The 18,676-nt window shown below is 37.4% G+C and overlaps 2 protein-coding genes across 2 annotated transcripts; one reads left to right on the forward strand and one right to left on the reverse strand.

Annotated features, from left to right (window-relative positions):
- Nucleotides 1–137: 137 nt before the first annotated feature.
- On the forward strand, nt 138–8,141 carry crn (pre-mRNA splicing factor crn). Its single transcript, XM_085949151.1, has 5 exons — nt 138–253; nt 367–552; nt 3,919–4,034; nt 5,148–5,304; nt 6,521–8,141. Exons 1-5 carry the CDS (start codon nt 215–217, stop codon nt 8,063–8,065), a joined length of 2,043 nt encoding a protein of 680 aa, XP_085805277.1. The 5' UTR covers nt 138–214; the 3' UTR covers nt 8,066–8,141.
- On the reverse strand, nt 8,059–14,663 carry Naa20A (N-alpha-acetyltransferase 20 A). Its single transcript, XM_085949152.1, has 5 exons — nt 14,376–14,663; nt 12,888–13,003; nt 10,331–10,460; nt 8,976–9,112; nt 8,059–8,368 (listed from the first exon to the last, which is right to left on the reverse strand). Exons 1-5 carry the CDS (start codon nt 14,426–14,428, stop codon nt 8,283–8,285), a joined length of 522 nt encoding a protein of 173 aa, XP_085805278.1. The 5' UTR covers nt 14,429–14,663; the 3' UTR covers nt 8,059–8,282.
- Between the last annotated feature and the right edge of the window lie 4,013 nt (nt 14,664–18,676).

Here is an 18,676-nt window from a genome sequence, read left to right on the forward strand (position 1 = left end):
TGAAAACAGCCTATTCAATTGTGCGAATATAATTATTATATACCCCAACTTATAGCGTGGAACAATTATTTATTATTCTTTATGGTCATAGATAATTATGGTTTATTTTTGTCTGTGGACAGATAACCTGTCATTTTGCATTTTGTTTTACAGGAATTGTTCATAGTACGACAGTTGAAGTTAGTAAAGGTTGCTTCGATTTAATACACTTAAAATGGAAACTAAAACGCAGAAAATGCCGAAAGTGGCTAAGGTGGGTTTAATTATTATATTATTAATAATGTGACGCCACTCATCAACAATATTATCTGTTAATACAATGTATGCTAACTACACTTCAAACGTTATTTACAACTTCATTTTCAGGTGAAAAATAAAGCTCCGGCTGAAATACAAATAACTGCAGAACAACTCTTAAGGGAGGCTAAAGAACGTGATTTAGAAATACAACCACCACCTCCGAAGCAAAAAATCTCCGATCCAGATGAGTTGAAAGATTACCAACATCGGAAGCGAAAGGCATTTGAAGACAACATCAGGAAAAACAGAATCGTGAGTTTAATTCCATTATAATATCAACATTTTGTTTGCTTAGCACACACTTGGCGTAAATATACTGTTTCATTAAACACTTTAAAAAGTGTATTTGCAAGAGCAAATTCTATTGACATTCATCTTCCATGCATAATCAGGGATGAAACTCTAGGTAATTCATATATTAGTAGGGGTCTTTTTGCTGGTTCTCCGCCACAGCTCGCTGTAATCTGTCAGTGAGCGCAGTGTTGCCGACCGAACTATAGTTATAGTACATTTTGGTTCGCGTACTATTAAAAAAGTAACATTTTTGTCCGCGTACTATTAAAAAAGTATAGATGTCAAAAATACCACAATTTTGAAAACTGGAATTAATTGAATTCGCCGGTTGTGCGAATATTCTCCATTGCTTATTTCATTGCGTTTAAAAGTTGTCTATATTGTCGATGTTTAAAGTTCTGTAAAATGTTCGTACTTCAATCACAGCAAATCGTAATAACATGAAGCGAGGAACGTAGTAATTATAATCTATATAATATAAATAATATAAGATCTCAGTGTGCGATATTAGTCTATGGACGTAGTCTTGCGTTGAATACTCTAAAAAAATAACATGACAGTTAATGACGGCGGCCGGTGTTAGCATTTTTCGGTCGTAAGAGGTGTTTTAATAAAGCAGGGCATCGGAATTTCTCGAATTCTCCATTATGTTTATGTGACAAACGAAAAATTTACATTTTCAACACGTCCTATAATTTTTGCTGAAATACTATAATGTCTTGGACCGTGTACTATAATTCGATGACAAAAAGATAGCTGAATTCCAAAATGGCGACTGACAGATAAAGACGACGGAGAACCAGTAAAAAGCACCATTAGTTGCTGTTTAATTTTAACACAAACGACGTTTATTAGCTGGGTTCACCTTGAAAAATCATAACACGGAGGTGTCACATCTATTAGATAAAATGTAATAAAAAAAACTCGGGTGGAATCGCCACAGTTTAATATAATGCTCACAAAAATATGTATTTCTTGCATGAAAACTAATGTGTAATAAAAAAGATCCAAGAGAAATACTAGAACGTGTTACACAGTCTTAACGCTTTTCTGCTATCTGTTATTTGCTACTATCTATCATACCACGCAGCTTTACAAGGGTGACACACATTAATATGTATGTTTTGTTGTCAAAACAAAACAATGTAGCGGAAGTTAATGTCAGCATTTCTGCAATCATAACCTAGATAAATAGAGTCTATTATGATTTGATTTATTGCGACAATCTCTCTTGTATTATATGGACTGCATTTGTATAAATTGCAAGGGTGATCCATAATTCGTCACTCGGCTTACTACTAATTTCGAGTCCGGTCACTCGACATAGTCGATCGTCATTCCACTAGAGTCCAGTCTCTCGGTTATATTAACATACATCAGCTGTCAGTTTATTAATATAGTCAATTTCGTCAGTACCGTCAATCATATCAACCGTACCCGCGATTATAACATTACTCTGTAATCTTTGTCATTGTATTTATTTATTTTGTATCGATGAATATAAACTCTCACCTTGAAACTTCCAAGCAATGACGACCTTCTCTCTCCACACCTCATCATCCCGATAGTAGTGACCCTGACGTGAGTTAACAAAGTCGACGTGATCATCAACCCCAAATATACGTATAACTGTTTAAATATAATGTACATGTAGAGTATACGCTTTATAACTTTGCACTTTTTACCACACTGATACGCCTCTTTGCCTGATTACCTCACACAATATCAGATCAAATGATATTCACATGTATTAATTTGTAGTAATAAGAAAATAAATATATACTTAATATATGTCAAAAAAATATTATTATTACATCATTTTCATCCTAGAGCCGGAGTGCAAAGTTATGAAGTGGCAACTCTAACCGCCATAACCCACAAAGACAACGTGCTTTCCCACAAATCAACCATTGTAATGACAAACTTGCATGAATGAGTTTCTCATTCACCACATACAGTAGGCGCTTGGTAATCCGGTGTTCACCAATCCGGCACGTCCAATAGTCCGGCATTTTGCAACTCAGCTCTCCTGCTCTATAATCTGGCAGGTTTCACATTAAACTGCTGGATTACAGAGCGGAGAGCCGTTCGCTCGGCAGTTCGGTGCCTGACCTTGACAGATTATTTATGATTTCCTATAGAAATCCAATAATCCGGCATTTCCGACAATCCGGCATAGATGAAAAAATATGGGTGTCGGATTACTGAGCGCCTACTGTATCCATATTGTCATGTGCGACTTTTCCCTGTTTCCAAATTTAAATATTTCGCTCAGCGTGAAGAAGTTTTCTTCAAATCAGGATGTCATCGCTGCAGTCATTAACTATCTTTCAGACCCTATGAAAACATTGCGCCCATCATCTAATGGTTACCGCGTCAGTTTATAATATCAAGGGGCTCAAATCCCAGGTCTGGAAAAATTCACATGTTGTGTGGACCTAATAGGTTGTAGTAAGTGTTTATAGTGGAATAACTTAACCTTGAAATTGCGATTTCTTCTAGTGTGTACGAATTACAGAGGGAAAATTTAATTATCCTTACAATTATTATTTCCGACTGCTCGTACATGACTCCTATTGTATCGTTTTGTCTTGCTCGGCGTCGCTCCAACTATGTCATAATTTCCATCAAAACTATCCAACATCACTCTTATGTGGTATGTTTATACCACCTATTTCTCATAAAAATAAAAATCTGTGAATACAACCGCCACTCTTTGGAGGTCCATATGATCTACTTAGGATTTAACATGGTAAAAAAAAAAAATATTGAAACATCGTCGTATCGAGAGAGTATGTAACCCTAAAATGGAAAAATTGGTTTGGGTTTATTTTCAAACCACTTCTTTTTCAGAATTTTTTTGAAAACCACTGTGGTGAGGCTTATTATAAACTAATTCATTTTAGGATTTACCTTGATCAAAAAGCACCCCTGTGTATTTTAAATTTTGATATTTTTTGGAGGACACTCTTTATAAAAAGATTCATTTAAATTCAGACAGATGCCACAACCCAATTCTGATATTGCACATACGATAAACAGACATCTCGATCTGATATCAAACCAAACAAACAAACAAATACTTTTTCTATGAGAGTATTATAATAATATGTCAAACACAAAATGTAAATTCTACCAATAAATTACGTTGCACTTCGTGGCTCTCTACTATACATTATAAGGTAACCCGCAGCAGTTGGAAGGCTACACCATACACTTTACATACGCATTGTCGAAATATATAGTACAAAATGATCTTAATGCAAAACAAAAAATTATAGAGGTCTTGATACATGTAAGGTCATATTTTTATGTTCTTTGCAGGTCATCAGCAATTGGCTGAAATACGCATCATGGGAGGAGTCACAAAAAGAAGTCCAACGTGCCCGATCCATCTACGAAAGGGCTCTGGATATGGACCATCGAAATATCACCCTATGGCAAGTTTATTTACCACTACATTTTTATTTAGGCTCATGGAAATACTAAAATCCGTCGAACTTGTTGCTGATGAAACTCGTAAACTGGGCAATGACTGATGCTTCGCACACGGTGCTACTGAAACCCACTTGAAATAATAATCTCATTATATCAAACTGTCAAAAACCCAATGTCTTTCTTAGTTTTGTTGTTTTTATTTAATAAAACGCAATTTTTTTTAATAAGTTTTAATTAATTTAATTAATTTTAATTCTTTCTTAGTTCATTCCAAGCTTTTTCCGTAATATATGTATTTATATTCTGACAGCCTGTAATTATTCAGGCTGGGGTATTTCTCAACTTCTGCCACAAATTTTAAATTAAAAATCAGTTCACCCATTAACCATAAACGTCGGCCTACAGAGTCGAGGGTCCCAGGTTTGAATCCTGGGTCTGGCAAGTACACATATTGTTTTTCAATTTGTGTATGAGTCAGAGTATGGACCTAATAGGTTGAGCAAGTGGCTGACATCCATTTCTCATAAAAATAAAATCTGTTAATACAAACCTCCACTCTGTGGAAGCCCATATGATCCTATTAGGATCGGACATGGTCGAAAGAAAAAGAAAAGACAAAGTGTGCATTATTTTTGGCGGATCTTCACAGCCTAATTCCACTAGGTTTGGTTTGGTCAAGGAATCATTATTTCCATACAATTTCCATAGGAATTTTAGAGTAATAAAGTATGCGTTCTACATCTGCATTAATAATTAGAAATAACATGTTCATGTCCTTGTTCAAAATGAGAAAACGCTTTTGACAAATCCGTCAAAGTTATTTGTCAGCTAAGTATGTAGTTGTCACGTCATTGATTGCCTACTTTTATGTTAAAGGTGTTTATGACTTATTATTGTTCTCTGGTCGAAATATTTTCAGCTCTAATTGTTTATTTGTCCAAATTTTTTTATGAAAAATAAGCTTTTATAGCGAAAATTCATATAAGTAGTGAGATATCATAGTTTATTAATAGTTTCTCATGTATTTATTTAATTCTGAGTTAGAAAAAATATACTTTTAATAATTTTATTAAAGTACCTTATGTGTAATTATTGTTGGCTTTATAATATTTAAGGTTGAAGTATGCCGAATTAGAAATGAGAAACCGCCAAGTAAATCATGCTCGAAATCTATGGGACCGAGCTGTCACTATCTTACCACGAGTCGCTCAATTCTGGTACAAATACACATACATGGAAGAAATGTTGGAGAACGTCGCTGGGGCACGGCAGGTAAATAAAAATCTATTTCATATATTGCGCAAATCTGTTGCCGACTAGTCTATCTCATAGGATGTAGGATCTTAATTAAGCCTATTACCTAACCTAATTAAGTACATTGAAAATTGTCTCGATTGGGATAAAGTCATGAATTAAAACTGGGCACAACTTTGCAATTTTCTTCCATGCACATAGATGAGGCCGTGCCGGGACAGTAACGTCACACAGCCAGTTAAAATAAATGACAAAGTTCATCATTTTGGGATTATACCTGCATCGCATGTCGGGTGAAATTTGTTGCATGCGACACCATTATTTCAAACTATTTTCAAATTAAAATTTCGCACTCCAGCAGTGACAAAGGAGGTCCATTCGGTTACATGTGTTATGTGAATGCCAATAAAATCACATCAATGTATTCGACTTGTTGTAGTCGAGAAAGTTTAGATGTGAGACCTGGCTGAGGATAATGTAGGAGAAAAATTTAAATCGAAAAATACCAAAATTTACTTGTCTTAATGAATTCCAATTGCAGTGTGTGAAAAAAATCATGAATAAGAGCATTTATTTTTCACTTATACAAACCAAATGATTACATTACGTTCATCAGAATGAAACTGGTATGAATATAATTATATAAATAAATCAAAAATTATCTTTAATAAAACGTAAAGTGCATTTGCTTGGTATGCTATTCCAGTGTGAATATCAAGACATTTTTATACCACAATATAATATGTTCAAAGCCCCTTGATAGTGAAATCAAAAGAAAAATGTAAACATTTACAGTCTAAAAGCGGATAATTGTGCTTTATTTCTGAAAATTCATTGATATCAAAGGCAGTTAACTCCATTTTTTTTTCTTGATTCCGGTTCTCACTAATTTTCTAATGTGCGTATATTCATAAACTTTAAAATCCATATATTATGTTTCTTTGTAAAATAGTAGAGTTAGACTGGAGGTTGATTGCAAAGTTGGTTATATTTAACAGTTTATTTTTTATATTTTTCCACTAACATTTTACTGATACTTTTAATACTTTTAGGTCATTTATTTAGTTATTCGCTTTTTCTAATTATTACTAAATGTGTTTATAAAAAGGAAAATATTCTATTTGCATATTCATGACTGGGGTTTTTTGCGATTATCTCAAAATGGCGGATTAAGGAAGTAACTGACTTTGAAACCAATCATTTTATAGTTGATTATGTCTATGTTGTCTTTCAGGTATTCGATCGTTGGATGGAATGGCAACCAGATGAACAAGCATGGCAGACGTATGTCAACTTTGAATTGCGGTACAAAGAAATTGATCGAGCCCGTCAAATTTATGAAAGGTTTGTAATGGTACATCCTGATGTTAAAAATTGGATAAAATATGCACGATTCGAAGAAAACCATGGATTTATCAACGGAGCCAGAAAAGTTTTTGAAAGGGCTGTGGAATTCTTTGGCGATGAAACATTGGACGAACGGCTGTTCATATCTTTCGCAAAGTTTGAAGAAAATCAAAAAGAACATGACAGAGCAAGAGTCATCTACAAGTATGCCCTTCAACATATTCCAAAAGAAAAAACCAACGATCTTTACAAAGCGTACACTATTCACGAAAAGAAATACGGCGACAGGTCTGAAATCGAAGACGTAATTGTGAGCAAAAGAAAGTTTCAATACGAACAAGAAGTTAAAGAGAATCCCACAAACTATGATGCTTGGTTTGACTACCTTCGCCTCGTTGAGAATGACGGTACTTTGGATGAAATCAGAGAAACATACGAAAGAGCTATCGCCAACGTGCCCCCGTCTAAAGAAAAACACTTTTGGAGACGATATATCTATCTCTGGATCAACTATGCACTGTTTGAAGAACTCGAAGCCCAAGAGTTGGATCGAACCAGACAAATATACAGAACCTGCCTAGATCTTCTTCCGCATAAGATATTCACCTTTTCGAAAATATGGCTGATGTATGCCCAGTTTGAAATCAGATGCAAAAATTTACTGCAAGCCCGAAAGACCCTCGGATTAGCGTTGGGCATTTGCCCCAGAGATAAATTATACAGGGGATATATAGACCTGGAAATTCAACTGAGAGAATTTGATAGATGTCGAATATTGTATCAAAAGTTTTTGGAATTTGGACCTGAGAATTGCATAACCTGGATGAAGTTTGCAGAACTGGAAACGTTGCTGGGAGATACGGATCGAGCGAGAGCCATTTATGAACTGGCGGTCAATCAGCCGAGATTGGACATGCCGGAACTTCTTTGGAAAAGCTATATTGATTTTGAAGTCGGTCAGGGTGAAACCGAAAAAGCGAGACAACTTTACGAAAGGCTATTGGATCGTACTGTACATGTCAAAGTGTGGATGTCGTATGCCAAATTTGAACTGAATGCCGAAAATGCAGACAATATTCACGTTGAAATGTCGCGGCGTGTGTACGAACGAGCGAATGACAGTTTAAGAAATATGCGCGAGAAAGAATCAAGAGTGCTGCTTTTGGAAGAATGGAGAGACTTTGAAAGCGACATCGGAGATGAAGATAATATTAAAAAAGTCATGGATAAGATGCCGCGTAGGGTTAAGAAGAGGCAAAAAATCATTTCTGAAAACGGAGTCGACGAAGGCTGGGAGGAAGTGTTTGATTATATATTCCCAGAAGATGAACTTGTCAAGCCTAATTTGAAATTGCTTGCCGCCGCTAAAAACTGGAAGAAACAAAAGGTCGTGGAGAATGATATGGAAAGTGAAAACACCGCGAATTCATAATAATATATTAATTTAATGACAGCCATAAATCGAATTGTAAATACATTCAGAAGAAATTACATTTTTTTTTTAAATATTTACATTATTTTTATTAATTACCCATTCTTCATTACTTTAACAATACTGAAATAGTATAAAAATAAAGTATCAAAAATGATTAATTCTTAAGTCGACTTCAGTGTGCTTGATTTTGATTTCTATCGCTGATCTTAAGATGTCAGTCAACGTCTTCCGGTCTAACTGGATGAGCCAACGGGACTACAGATTTTTTATAGACATCTCTCGAGCATGCTTTTCTCATATCTGTAAAGGTCCAGAAACAAACAAATATATATTTACGCAATGCCAATATTACACTCCAGTCACTGCGACCAACCCTTAAACTTAAATACTAGCAATAAGCAAATATTCAGGCAGTTAATTGTTACAATAAGTTAACCGTCTGAACTGTCAAAAAGTGCTGTTTCAACAGCGCCTCTATGGCTGTGTTAACTTTTAGAGCAAGATAGACAGTTTGGACGGCTGACTTACTGTAATAATTATAATACCTCAATACTTAAATATCATAAACTACCCTTGATAGCTGCCAATAGCAGTCTTATGTATAGAATAGATGTGCAAGTACCAATGCATTGTTGAGCTGTAAAACATTGACCATCTGTCAACAATGCAGACGAAAATTTTGTAATTTCCATAGAATCTGCTCGGAAAGGTTGTATTACTTCCGTACCTCCCTTTACTTACCAGTTATGCTTTTTGCTTTATTACTGGAAAGGCTTCAAGTTATACTATTTTTGCAATCTTTAGAGAATTCACGCAGAACCCCTGACAAGGCTCGCGGAACTGTGATTGGGAATCAATATAAATATTATGTAATGAAAAAAAAACCTGTGACCATTTTAAGGCATACCATAAGCATCTTCGTCGGGATCTCCGCAGTAATACTCCAATACTTTTCTATAGACTATGTACCCTAGATTTGTGTACATTTTGATGGCAACATTATTGCTGACACGTACGAACAAGTCAACAAAATAGGCATTTTTCCTGAAAATTAAACAAATCAATTTTTCATGTTACAATGCAATTATTAGGATCGTGGGCAATTATAATGGAAGCAGGGAGTTATTTTTTCATGTATATTATAGACAATATTGTATTAACTCTGTCTATCAGTGCATTAACTAACATATTGTATTGATTTTAACTTAGCTTCATACCAAGGTCCACTATAGTCAAACTGACATGAAACTCTAAATATCGATGGTAGTGCTAGTTATTGCTCATACTTCAAATGCAATATGGTAAACTGTTCATAGAAAATGACGATTGTTGCATATTAAAATAAATGGTAATAATTTGAACGAAATATGCAATCGAGAATCTTCATTTATTGCGATCAATAACTAGCACTCGTATCGCAATTTGCAATTTAGTGCCATGGTCTGTATATAGTCGGCTTTGGTTCATACCTACATAAATTTAATCGAGTTTTGTTTGCATTGGCTTAAACCTTTTATCAATGAACGCGTTTCATGATATCAATACAGTCTATGTCAACCGGATAAAATGGCACTGGAACAACTGGATACCAGGACAAGTGGGAGCCGCTCTTTCGAATGAAATAAATAGACGTTCGTTACGATTTGATACAGAAAGTAGACGAGGAAGTTTAATAAGTTTCCATCTACTACTTAATATTTCGCTCTTAACATGTTCTTTATTGCTAATTGAGAATTATTATGCCTGACGCTTTATATAAAAATAAAAGAACTCTCTTCTCATTGGAACTTAAGCATATGCACCATTAAATCATTATTTACGTGTGCATATTTAAATTCTCACCAAGTATTAAATATATATTTTAAAAGTACCTACAATTCACGAACATTTATTTTCGAATTTCATTCAATTGTGTAGCCCCCAGTTGCCCTGGCGCTGAATCGTCCTCGACCCACTAAAATATCATCCAAAATCTTATATATTATTCTTTACTTAATTTTAATTGTCTACTTCTAAGGGCTCACCGACAAATAACGACACAAGAATTTCACTTTTTTTTTCCTTATCTTCATTTAAACTGATCAATTTCAATAACCCAGTGTAACAATGAGTTTATATCTTGTTCGTTTTGGGACGTAACATATTCTATAACCCCCCTTTCCTCTTCATACAAGTCACAAATCATCATGTTATATCAAATTACACCCCTCCCTCGATGTCTCATCAAATATGGGAGACCCCTAATCATAAAAACAGTCTTACTTTTCTGACACATCTTCAAGGAAACTCATTAAAGTGGCGGCAAGACCTAGTCTCCGAAATTCAGGAGCAACTGTCAAAGCAGTTACATGTCCATGCCAATTTTCACCATGCCCTTCTACTTTTCCCATAACTAAAACAAACAATAAAAACCATTAATAGATAGCCATTACACACATTCAATGTGTGCTGAATGCAGAACTACACTAACTCACTTTTGAAATATTTTACAGAAGCGTTCTTTGAAACATCCTATTTACAGACCTACAAACAAATTTATCTAAAGAATGGATGGGGGAGCTACTGTCGAAAACTATCCAATCAAGACTAGCTACTGGACAGAATCCGACATTCGAACGACGTTTTCAAAATGGCGTCCATATGGTAGTTCGTAGTTCCATTTTTGACCGTTCTTTAGATACGAGGGTGGGTCAATAATTACTTAGAAAAAAGCATTAAAACAGATTTTATTTTTGTATTTTTTTTTTATTTTTCAACATAATCTCCTTGGAGCTCAATACACTTGGTTAGACGTTTCTCAATTTTTTTTAAACCGTCAGAAAAATAAGTTTTCGGAAGGTCCTCAAAATAAGCATTTGTCCGATCGATGACTTCTTCATTTGAAAAAAAACGTTGTCCACTTAGCCATTTTTTTAAGTTTGGGAAAAGGAAAAAGTCACTGGGGGCTAAATCTGGCGAATACGGTGGGTGGTCGACCAATTCGAACTTCAATTCTTCAATTTTAGCCATTGATCGTAAACATGTGTGAACACGGGCATTGTCCTGATGAAAGAGGATTTTTTTCCTGTTTAAATGAGGCCGTTTTTCTTCAATTTTGTTTTTTAGCTGGTCCAATAAAGATGCATAATAATCCCCTGTTATTGTTTTTCCTTTTTCCAAATAGTCAACGAAAATAATTCCACGTGCATCCCAAAATACAGTAGCCATAACCTTACCAGCTGATTTTACGGTTTTCGCCTTCTTTGGACATGGTTCGCCTTTCGCAATCCACTGCTTTGACTGTTCTTTCGTCTCGGGAGTATAGTGGTGTATCCATGTTTCATCTAGTCACAAAGCGACGAAAAAATTCATCCGGATTGCGTTGCATGAGCGACAACAGGGCTTTAGAGGCCACCACCCTATTGCGTTTATTGTCGACTGTGAGCAAACGCGGCACCCATCTTGCAGAATTTTTTTTCATGCCCAATTTGTCATGTAAAATAGAAATGACGCTACCTTTTGAGATCCCTGTAACCTCAATTATCTCACTCAACTTTAATCTTCGGTCACTTAACACCATATCGTGGATTTTATTGATCATTTCTGGTGTAGTCACCTCTACAGGACGTCCTGAGAGTGGTTCATCCTTTGTTGATGTACGACCACGTTTAAATTCATTTAACCAGTTATAAATAGTTGCAAGTGAAGGAGCAGATATGCCGTGAACTAAATCCAACTCATTTTTTATTTCCTTTGCTGTTAACCCTTTTATATTAAAATGTTTAATAACAGCTCTAAACTCAATTTTCTCCATTTTTGTAAACAAGCAAATTTTTTTTTTTTTAATGTACGAGAAACACACAACAACCCGACCAATCTGATTGAAACTTCGCAGCATACTGAATCGGTAGTGCCGCTGCATGAAAACAAACCGCTTACAGTTCTAGTCGCGCCACCTGTCGGCTTTTCTAAGGACTTATTGACCCACCCTCGTAAGTTTGTAGTACTGCAAGTTATTTATTATTTTTATAGCCACATTTATGCATCATTTTTTTCACCAATAGTACTATTTAAATATGATGTATAGGTACATTTATTTATGCAAATAGTAAATAATTTGAATAAGTTGTTTCAAAGAACAACTAACTTCTAAAATATTTCTGTGGGTTAGAATAGTTGTGCATTTTGTTCTACACAAGGGTCCTCTCCTATCGAAGATTGGAAATTATCACATTATTACTTCATCCTGTCTGAACATCAGACCCGAGAGATAAAATGGGTAATACGAAAATACCAAACTTTTCGACAATATACTTTGATAAAGCGCATGCAATTTTAATTGAAGTGCGTATCATTTTATACTGTAACAAGCCACTTACAATATCTTTTGTCAGTAAATAAATGAATGCACATTGAAACAACTGCATCTTTCGAATCCCCTGTTTTAACTCTCGAGTCCAGAATGAAGAACACAAACATGGACCCCTCCAAACCAACCCGCCCTGCACTACACTCAGTGTTAATCAAGCGTATCACGAGACCCTACGTTTGGATGTGAAGCATCGGCAGTTGTGTACGCCTGGGAATGTCTCAGGAGCAGATACCCAAGACTTAGATCGCTATGATCTCAAGTGAGCTTTGACTGAGTTTACTGAAAGACGTAATTTAATGGAGAAAGTCACGGAAACTTAAAATTTAATGATATATAAGATACAAAAAACAATACGGACAAACAAAACTATGTGAAGAGATTTTCACGTCTGCAATAAGACGTCGCAAATTGTTTAAATGCAATATAATTTGCCTTTGTGGCGACAGTTAAAAATATATGTATACTTACTGTATCCCATTATTTCACCGGATGGAGATTCGGCAACTTGAAAATACTCAGGCCAATGCGCCAGATATTGAGTGTAAAATAGTAATCCATACGTCTCCGTGAGTGGATCTAAATTTCTGAAAAATAATTTTAAACTTAAGTACACAAAATAGACTTAGAATACTCCCTGAGTGCTACCGCAAGCATCATTCATTTGTTAGGTCACTAGAACTCGCTGTTAGTATAATACAGAGGGCCAAACTTTTAGGTCGCTCAACAGTGCTTTTGGGGGTCAACAATTTTGTGTACCTGGAGTAATTTGAGTGAGTGAACAGTGAGATTAGCCGTAAAATTGAAATTAAAAGAAAATTGTACTACACAAGTGGTTAACTTCAGTCTAATGAAGGCGCTACATTTCTAGACATTGACCTGACACCTGGAACATATCTTATACAAAACACTTTGGTAAATGAGCCACAGAGGTGGACATGAGATTTTACAACTGTCTTTTTAGACCAAACCAAATTAACCTAATCTAACTTACCCCAACCTAATATTAACTCATATCGCACCCTCGCAACTAAACGGCCACAAGTCCAAATATACGTGTTTTGAGTTAATTACTATGTTTCATTGTCTATCGTTCATAGTATATGTACCGAAAATTTCATATCTCTAAGTCATCAAATTCAAGTCAAAACTTCATTCAATATCTAAACATATTTCAAAAACACAATATAAAAATGCGAAAGGTAAAAACTTCAAAGCTGATTTTCTCTGTTTGACGTATTTTGGATTGTGGCAGTTTAGTTGCGAGGGTGCGATATAATCTTAGTTTGTGATAATGGTGCGTCAAAATGTATGAAAATTTCAAATTTTCAATCAACGATTATTGGATCGAAAAGCCGATGCGCCGACAGAAAAAGGTATTTATTATAATTGTCTACATGGAATAAACTGTTTTCGTAAAAAAAAAAAATATAAAAGCCCGTGTCCACCTCTGCAGCACAATTACCAACACTTTAATACGATAAGACCAGTTGTCATGTATGGCTTGGAAACCTAGTGCATGACCAAAACATTAGTGTCATTGAGCGGATCTTCGGACACATACATAGTCAGGATGTAGATAGAGATACACCAATGAGCTTGAACGGTAGCCCATACATCGTATTGTCTATGAAATTATGTCGTGTACATAGGATAAATTTAGTATTAAATTTTTAAAAAAAATGATTTCGTGTATTGTGTTCATAAGTGGACAAAAGATTCAAGAGTTCGCACATCTTGTACAAACAATTTTTGTATCCAAAAATCGCCCGTATAACATGGATACTATTATTTAAAAATACAAATTTTCTGGCATTTTCATGTTAATTTTGTTATTAAACAAAAATCAACCTGTTAAATTTACAAGGAATTCGTGGAAATTAATGGTGAGTATGTTTATAACATGAAAACATTGTGTTTCAATTGCTTCACTAGCTCAGGAAGTTGGGAATTACTTACACATTGTTAAATTTAAGCATATCATTGCAAGTAAATGGTCGTAGGGTCGTCATGATACTTTTCTGTTTGAAAATGCCGGCAGAATTGCGATTTCTTTTATTTATTTCCAGTAGTCACAATATATGTATCAACAAGTAATTTTATAATAATGTCGGATGCTTTAAATAATAATCGTACATTTAGTACGTCACGGTAAATTTATAAAAAAAGAATCGTGTATGTAATTTATATTATAACCTATAAAATAAAGCTATCTGACAATCATATTGACCATAGCTAATATACTGTACCATAAACTAAGTGAACTTGGCTTTCTTCGATTGTCAGAATATTCATAGATAAAATATTTTGCAATATAAAATGAAAGGAGTTTTACCTACCAATAAAACTCTTATTATTCATGTTGACTTTGAAGTCCTTGAGATAGGGTTTGCTCTTTCTTCTTCGCGTGAGGATATATTCTACTAATTTATTTTCCCTTTTCTTGTCGTTGGTCGTTCCTGTTTTTATTTACTGGTCATACCCGCGCGTAAATTTTTTATGTATGTAATTTGGGATTCTTTTGTCTTCATTATGATATGACTCAAGGAACCAGGTAGAAGTTACCTGGACTTCAAAGTCAACATGAATAATAAGAGTTTTATTGGTAGGTAAAACTCCTTTCATTATTCGAATTTGACTTTGAAGTCCTTGAGATATCTGTTTGTTATCACCTGGTGTTGGGTATGCCAAATTCCTGTATGTGACAATGATTCATTGACGAGGTAAAAGACCATCGTGACTTTCCATGTATATGGTTGAATAGAGAAGTTAATGGGTTCTTTTCCCCTTCTGATGGTGGTGTATCCATCGTTCTCTGGTAGTTGTCGTGAAATGTTGACTCACTACGCCAGATACCTCTCTTTAAGATTATCATCGGGTATATGTACAGTTTAAGGAAGTCACCACTGAGCGGACACTGCCTGGTGGTTCTTGTACCCCTGCTTCCAAGAGTACTGACCTTATCCAATTCCCTATAACTGTCCTGGTGGCTGGTTTTGGTGATCCTCTTGAAGATATAAATAATTCCGAAATATCCCTACCTTCCCCTCTCCTAGGGTTTGACATGCAGACGAGTTTCCGTAACCAGAATAATACTGGGTCGATGTTTTGACACGTGGAAGCGCTTAGCTTCCATTCCGATTGACGATGCTTGGCGGTATTTGTATTTGCGCCAAACATTGGCCATACAATTATGTAGTCACGTTTTTCCACCAATCCATTGTCTACTATTAGTAGTGTGAGGCCATGAACCCTTCGTCCCGATGCGAGAAGCAGCCGAGTAGGTAGCTGTCCTGCGAGAGGTTTCGAATAGGTTGTACTCCACCGGTGTTGTTTTCCTAAGATGATCTACCACTCGTCCTGGATCCCAAACCGGTGGTTTGACGGGTTTCGTTTTATGTACCGAAATTGCCTGTAACATATTGTGTTGTACTACCACGTTGATGCTGATATCTACAATAATAATCGGTTTGCAAAAAGTGGTTATGGCTGACTTATGCACCAGGATGGTGTTGTACGACAAACCCTCTTTGTTGTGCATGTTGCCTAGGTATCTGGCCAATTCCATTCGTTGAGGGCTATTATGATCCATTAGGTTCTTGTTACTCATGTCATTGTCTTCCATTTGTTCCAAGCTGGTTTGTAAGTTTTTAGAGTCGAAGGCCGCCATCTGAAAGTAAGGAGTGCCCTTTCTTCCACCATTCAATTTGATGTTATTTCCACCCCACCCGAAATTAGCCATAGTTGAAGGAACAGGTCCTGGGTCCTTGGAGGTGGACGGTTGGTCTCCATACCTACTAGTGTCGTATGTAGGTGCGGCATTGTATAAGGAGGTACTATCGCCCTTTTTCGTAAGTCCACTCCCCAAAAGCATTATTTCCAGCTCGGTGCCACTAGTAAGTACTTCCCTTTTTCTGAGTTCAGGTGCGCTAGGACTCGTGAAATTAAGTTTGGTGGGGGAAATATTCACGCCAATCTGAAGTCATACACTCGGCTGAAGGCGTCGTGAAACAGCGCGCCACTGTCTGTAACGTCTCGTGACACATACGTTGCAATGACATGTGCTGTTTCGCTTGCGAATAAATCCACCTCGGGAACAGAAACAGGGGGGTGGTTGCGGTGTTGATGAGGTGCCATTCGGGAATGAGTTGTCTGCGGGAGAGATGATCTGCCACGCAGTTGTGTATAATGTAGTAAACATGATGTTGGCTAGACTGGTAAATACTAGTGTCTGTCGGCATAGGTTTAGGAGGGTGACAGATTTTGTGCCGCCCTCGTTGTTGATGTATGGCACCACTGTTTCGTTGTCTGTCTGCAGAAGCAGATCTGATCCTATGATTGATTGTACCTGAGATTGAATTGCAAACATTTTCTTCCTGTTGGAATGCCATGCCATGGTAACTGGTCTTGTTCCCACGTACCTGATAGGTGGTGTTCATTCAGTTGGGCTCCCTAGCCTGTGTCAGCTGCGTCTGTCATCAGGAAGTGATTGATGTGTGTCAACTCTGAGGAGCCTATCACCTGGAGCCACCACATGATGTCCTGTTAGGCCTGTGGTGGGATTGTCGTCTATTGGCGAGAATGGGACCTCGACAATATTAATGACTGGAGCTTTGTAGCCGTCGGCAATGCAACCTTCCTCGTGGAGGTAGGATGCGAAGTTAAGTCGCCCCAGAAGGGATTGAACATGTGTCTGCCTGAGGGACCAACTGCCTTTTTGTACCCGCGTTGTGTCAAATCTGAGGATCCTTTCGCTTAGGGCCACCACATGATGTCCTGTTGGGCCTGTGGTGGGATTGTCATCAATTAGCGAGGATGGGACCTCGGCCATATTGATGACTGGAGCGTTGTAGCCGTCGGCAATACAACCTTCCTCGTGGAGGTAGGATGTGAAGTTGAGTCGCCCCAGAAGGGATTGGATATGTGCCTGTCTGAGGGACCAACTGCCTTTTTGTACCTGCGTTATGTCAACTCTGAGGATCCTATCGCCTAGAGCCACCACGTGATGTCCCGTTGGGCCTGTGGTGGGATTGTCATCAATTGGCGAGGATGGGACCTCGGCCATATTGATGACTGGAGCGTTGTAGCCGTCGGCAATGCAACCTTCCTCGTGGAGGTAGGATGTGAAGTTGAGTCGCCCCAGAAGGGATTGGATATGTGCCTGTCTGAGGGACCAACTGCCTTTTTGTACCTGCATTAGCAGATGGTGACGGAGTGCTACACAATTCTCCGGCGACAGGAACCTCCGCTTGGTGTGTGTGTCCTACGTGATGTCCAGGGACCCTCATTGTTGGCTTGGGTTCAGACAGGATCTTTTAATATTTATTAACCACCCTAAAGACTGTAAGAAGGTTATCCTGTATTCCACCTGAACCGAGACTGTTTCTCGTATTGGTTGGCTACTAAGAAGTCGTCTAGGTTAGTGAATATTCTCAGCCATTCTTTCGTAGGCGTTCGGCGACCCAATTGGTCAGGGATGCCAACATAATCGGAGCGGTTGGCAGCACGAACGGGAGTCACGTGAATTGTAGGAGCTCCCCTTGATAGGCTAGTCGAACAAATCGACGATGTTGAGAAGCCATTGGTACCTGGAGGGACGCCTGGCTTAGATCTATTATTACTAGCCAGTCTTCTGTTTGTAAGACGGCTGCAACCTCGTAATGGTGAATTAGTTTGAATGGCTTTGGCTGTAGGAACGCATTCAAACGCTTTCGGTTGAAAACAGGGCATAGAGCCCCGTCTTTTTTCTTGATCAGAAACAGGGTTGAGAGAAAAACTGGGGGTTTGACCCGCTTCTTCTAGAACCCCTGAGTTCTTTAAGTCCTCGATCTCGAGAGTGACCTCTGCTGATTGTTGCGTTTTAAAATCTTTCCGTAAAAGTAAAGAAGGACTTACCAATAGTGGTATCCGCACAAAAGGTATGCGGGCTACGGCTATTATTTTTTACCAATGTTGGGGGGGGGGGGGGTACACTACGCCATCCAGACTCCACGAAAGTCTCTTAAGCGGTCCCCAATGTTATTGGTCGTCCAGATGCGGTCACCTTCGCTTAGAGTACGGATCCCTGGTGGAGCCCGTACCTCCGATGGAGAACTCCCTTCCCACAGGACGTCGCCCCTTGGGAGTACCCCGGCCATAATTTGAGTTCGAGGGCCTTCCGGGCTTTAAGCTCGGAGGAATCCTTGATAGTGCCTCCCGAGTGAAGGTATCCTTCCGGTAAGGATCTGAGTCATGTTCTCGCAAATTTTATTATGTGTTGT

Source organism: Rhyacophila brunnea, unplaced genomic scaffold (genome assembly GCF_057557595.1).
Source record: "Rhyacophila brunnea isolate RB1 unplaced genomic scaffold, BYU_Rbru_1.0 scaffold_21, whole genome shotgun sequence".
NCBI lineage: Eukaryota > Metazoa > Arthropoda > Insecta > Trichoptera > Rhyacophilidae > Rhyacophila > Rhyacophila brunnea.

What these genes read in the sequence shown, in the direction of transcription:
- crn (XM_085949151.1), top strand. Translation starts at nt 215, where the DNA reads ATGGAAACTAAAACGCAGAAAATGCCGAAAGTGGCTAAG. An exon ending in CATCGAAATATCACCCTATG is followed by an intron (nt 4,035 to 5,147) that starts GCAAGTTTATTT and finishes ATAATATTTAAG; the next exon opens with GTTGAAGTATGCCGAATTAG. An exon ending in ACGTCGCTGGGGCACGGCAG is followed by an intron (nt 5,305 to 6,520) that starts GTAAATAAAAAT and finishes GTTGTCTTTCAG; the next exon opens with GTATTCGATCGTTGGATGGA.
- Naa20A (XM_085949152.1), bottom strand. Translation starts at nt 14,428, where the DNA reads ATGACGACCCTACGACCATTTACTTGCAATGATATGCTTAAATTTAAC. An exon ending in CGGTGAAATAATGGGATACA is followed by an intron (nt 10,461 to 12,887) that starts GTAAGTATACAT and finishes TGTTTGTTTTAG; the next exon opens with TTATGGGAAAAGTAGAAGGG. An exon ending in CTTGAAGATGTGTCAGAAAA is followed by an intron (nt 9,113 to 10,330) that starts GTAAGACTGTTT and finishes TTTAATTTTCAG; the next exon opens with GAAAAATGCCTATTTTGTTG.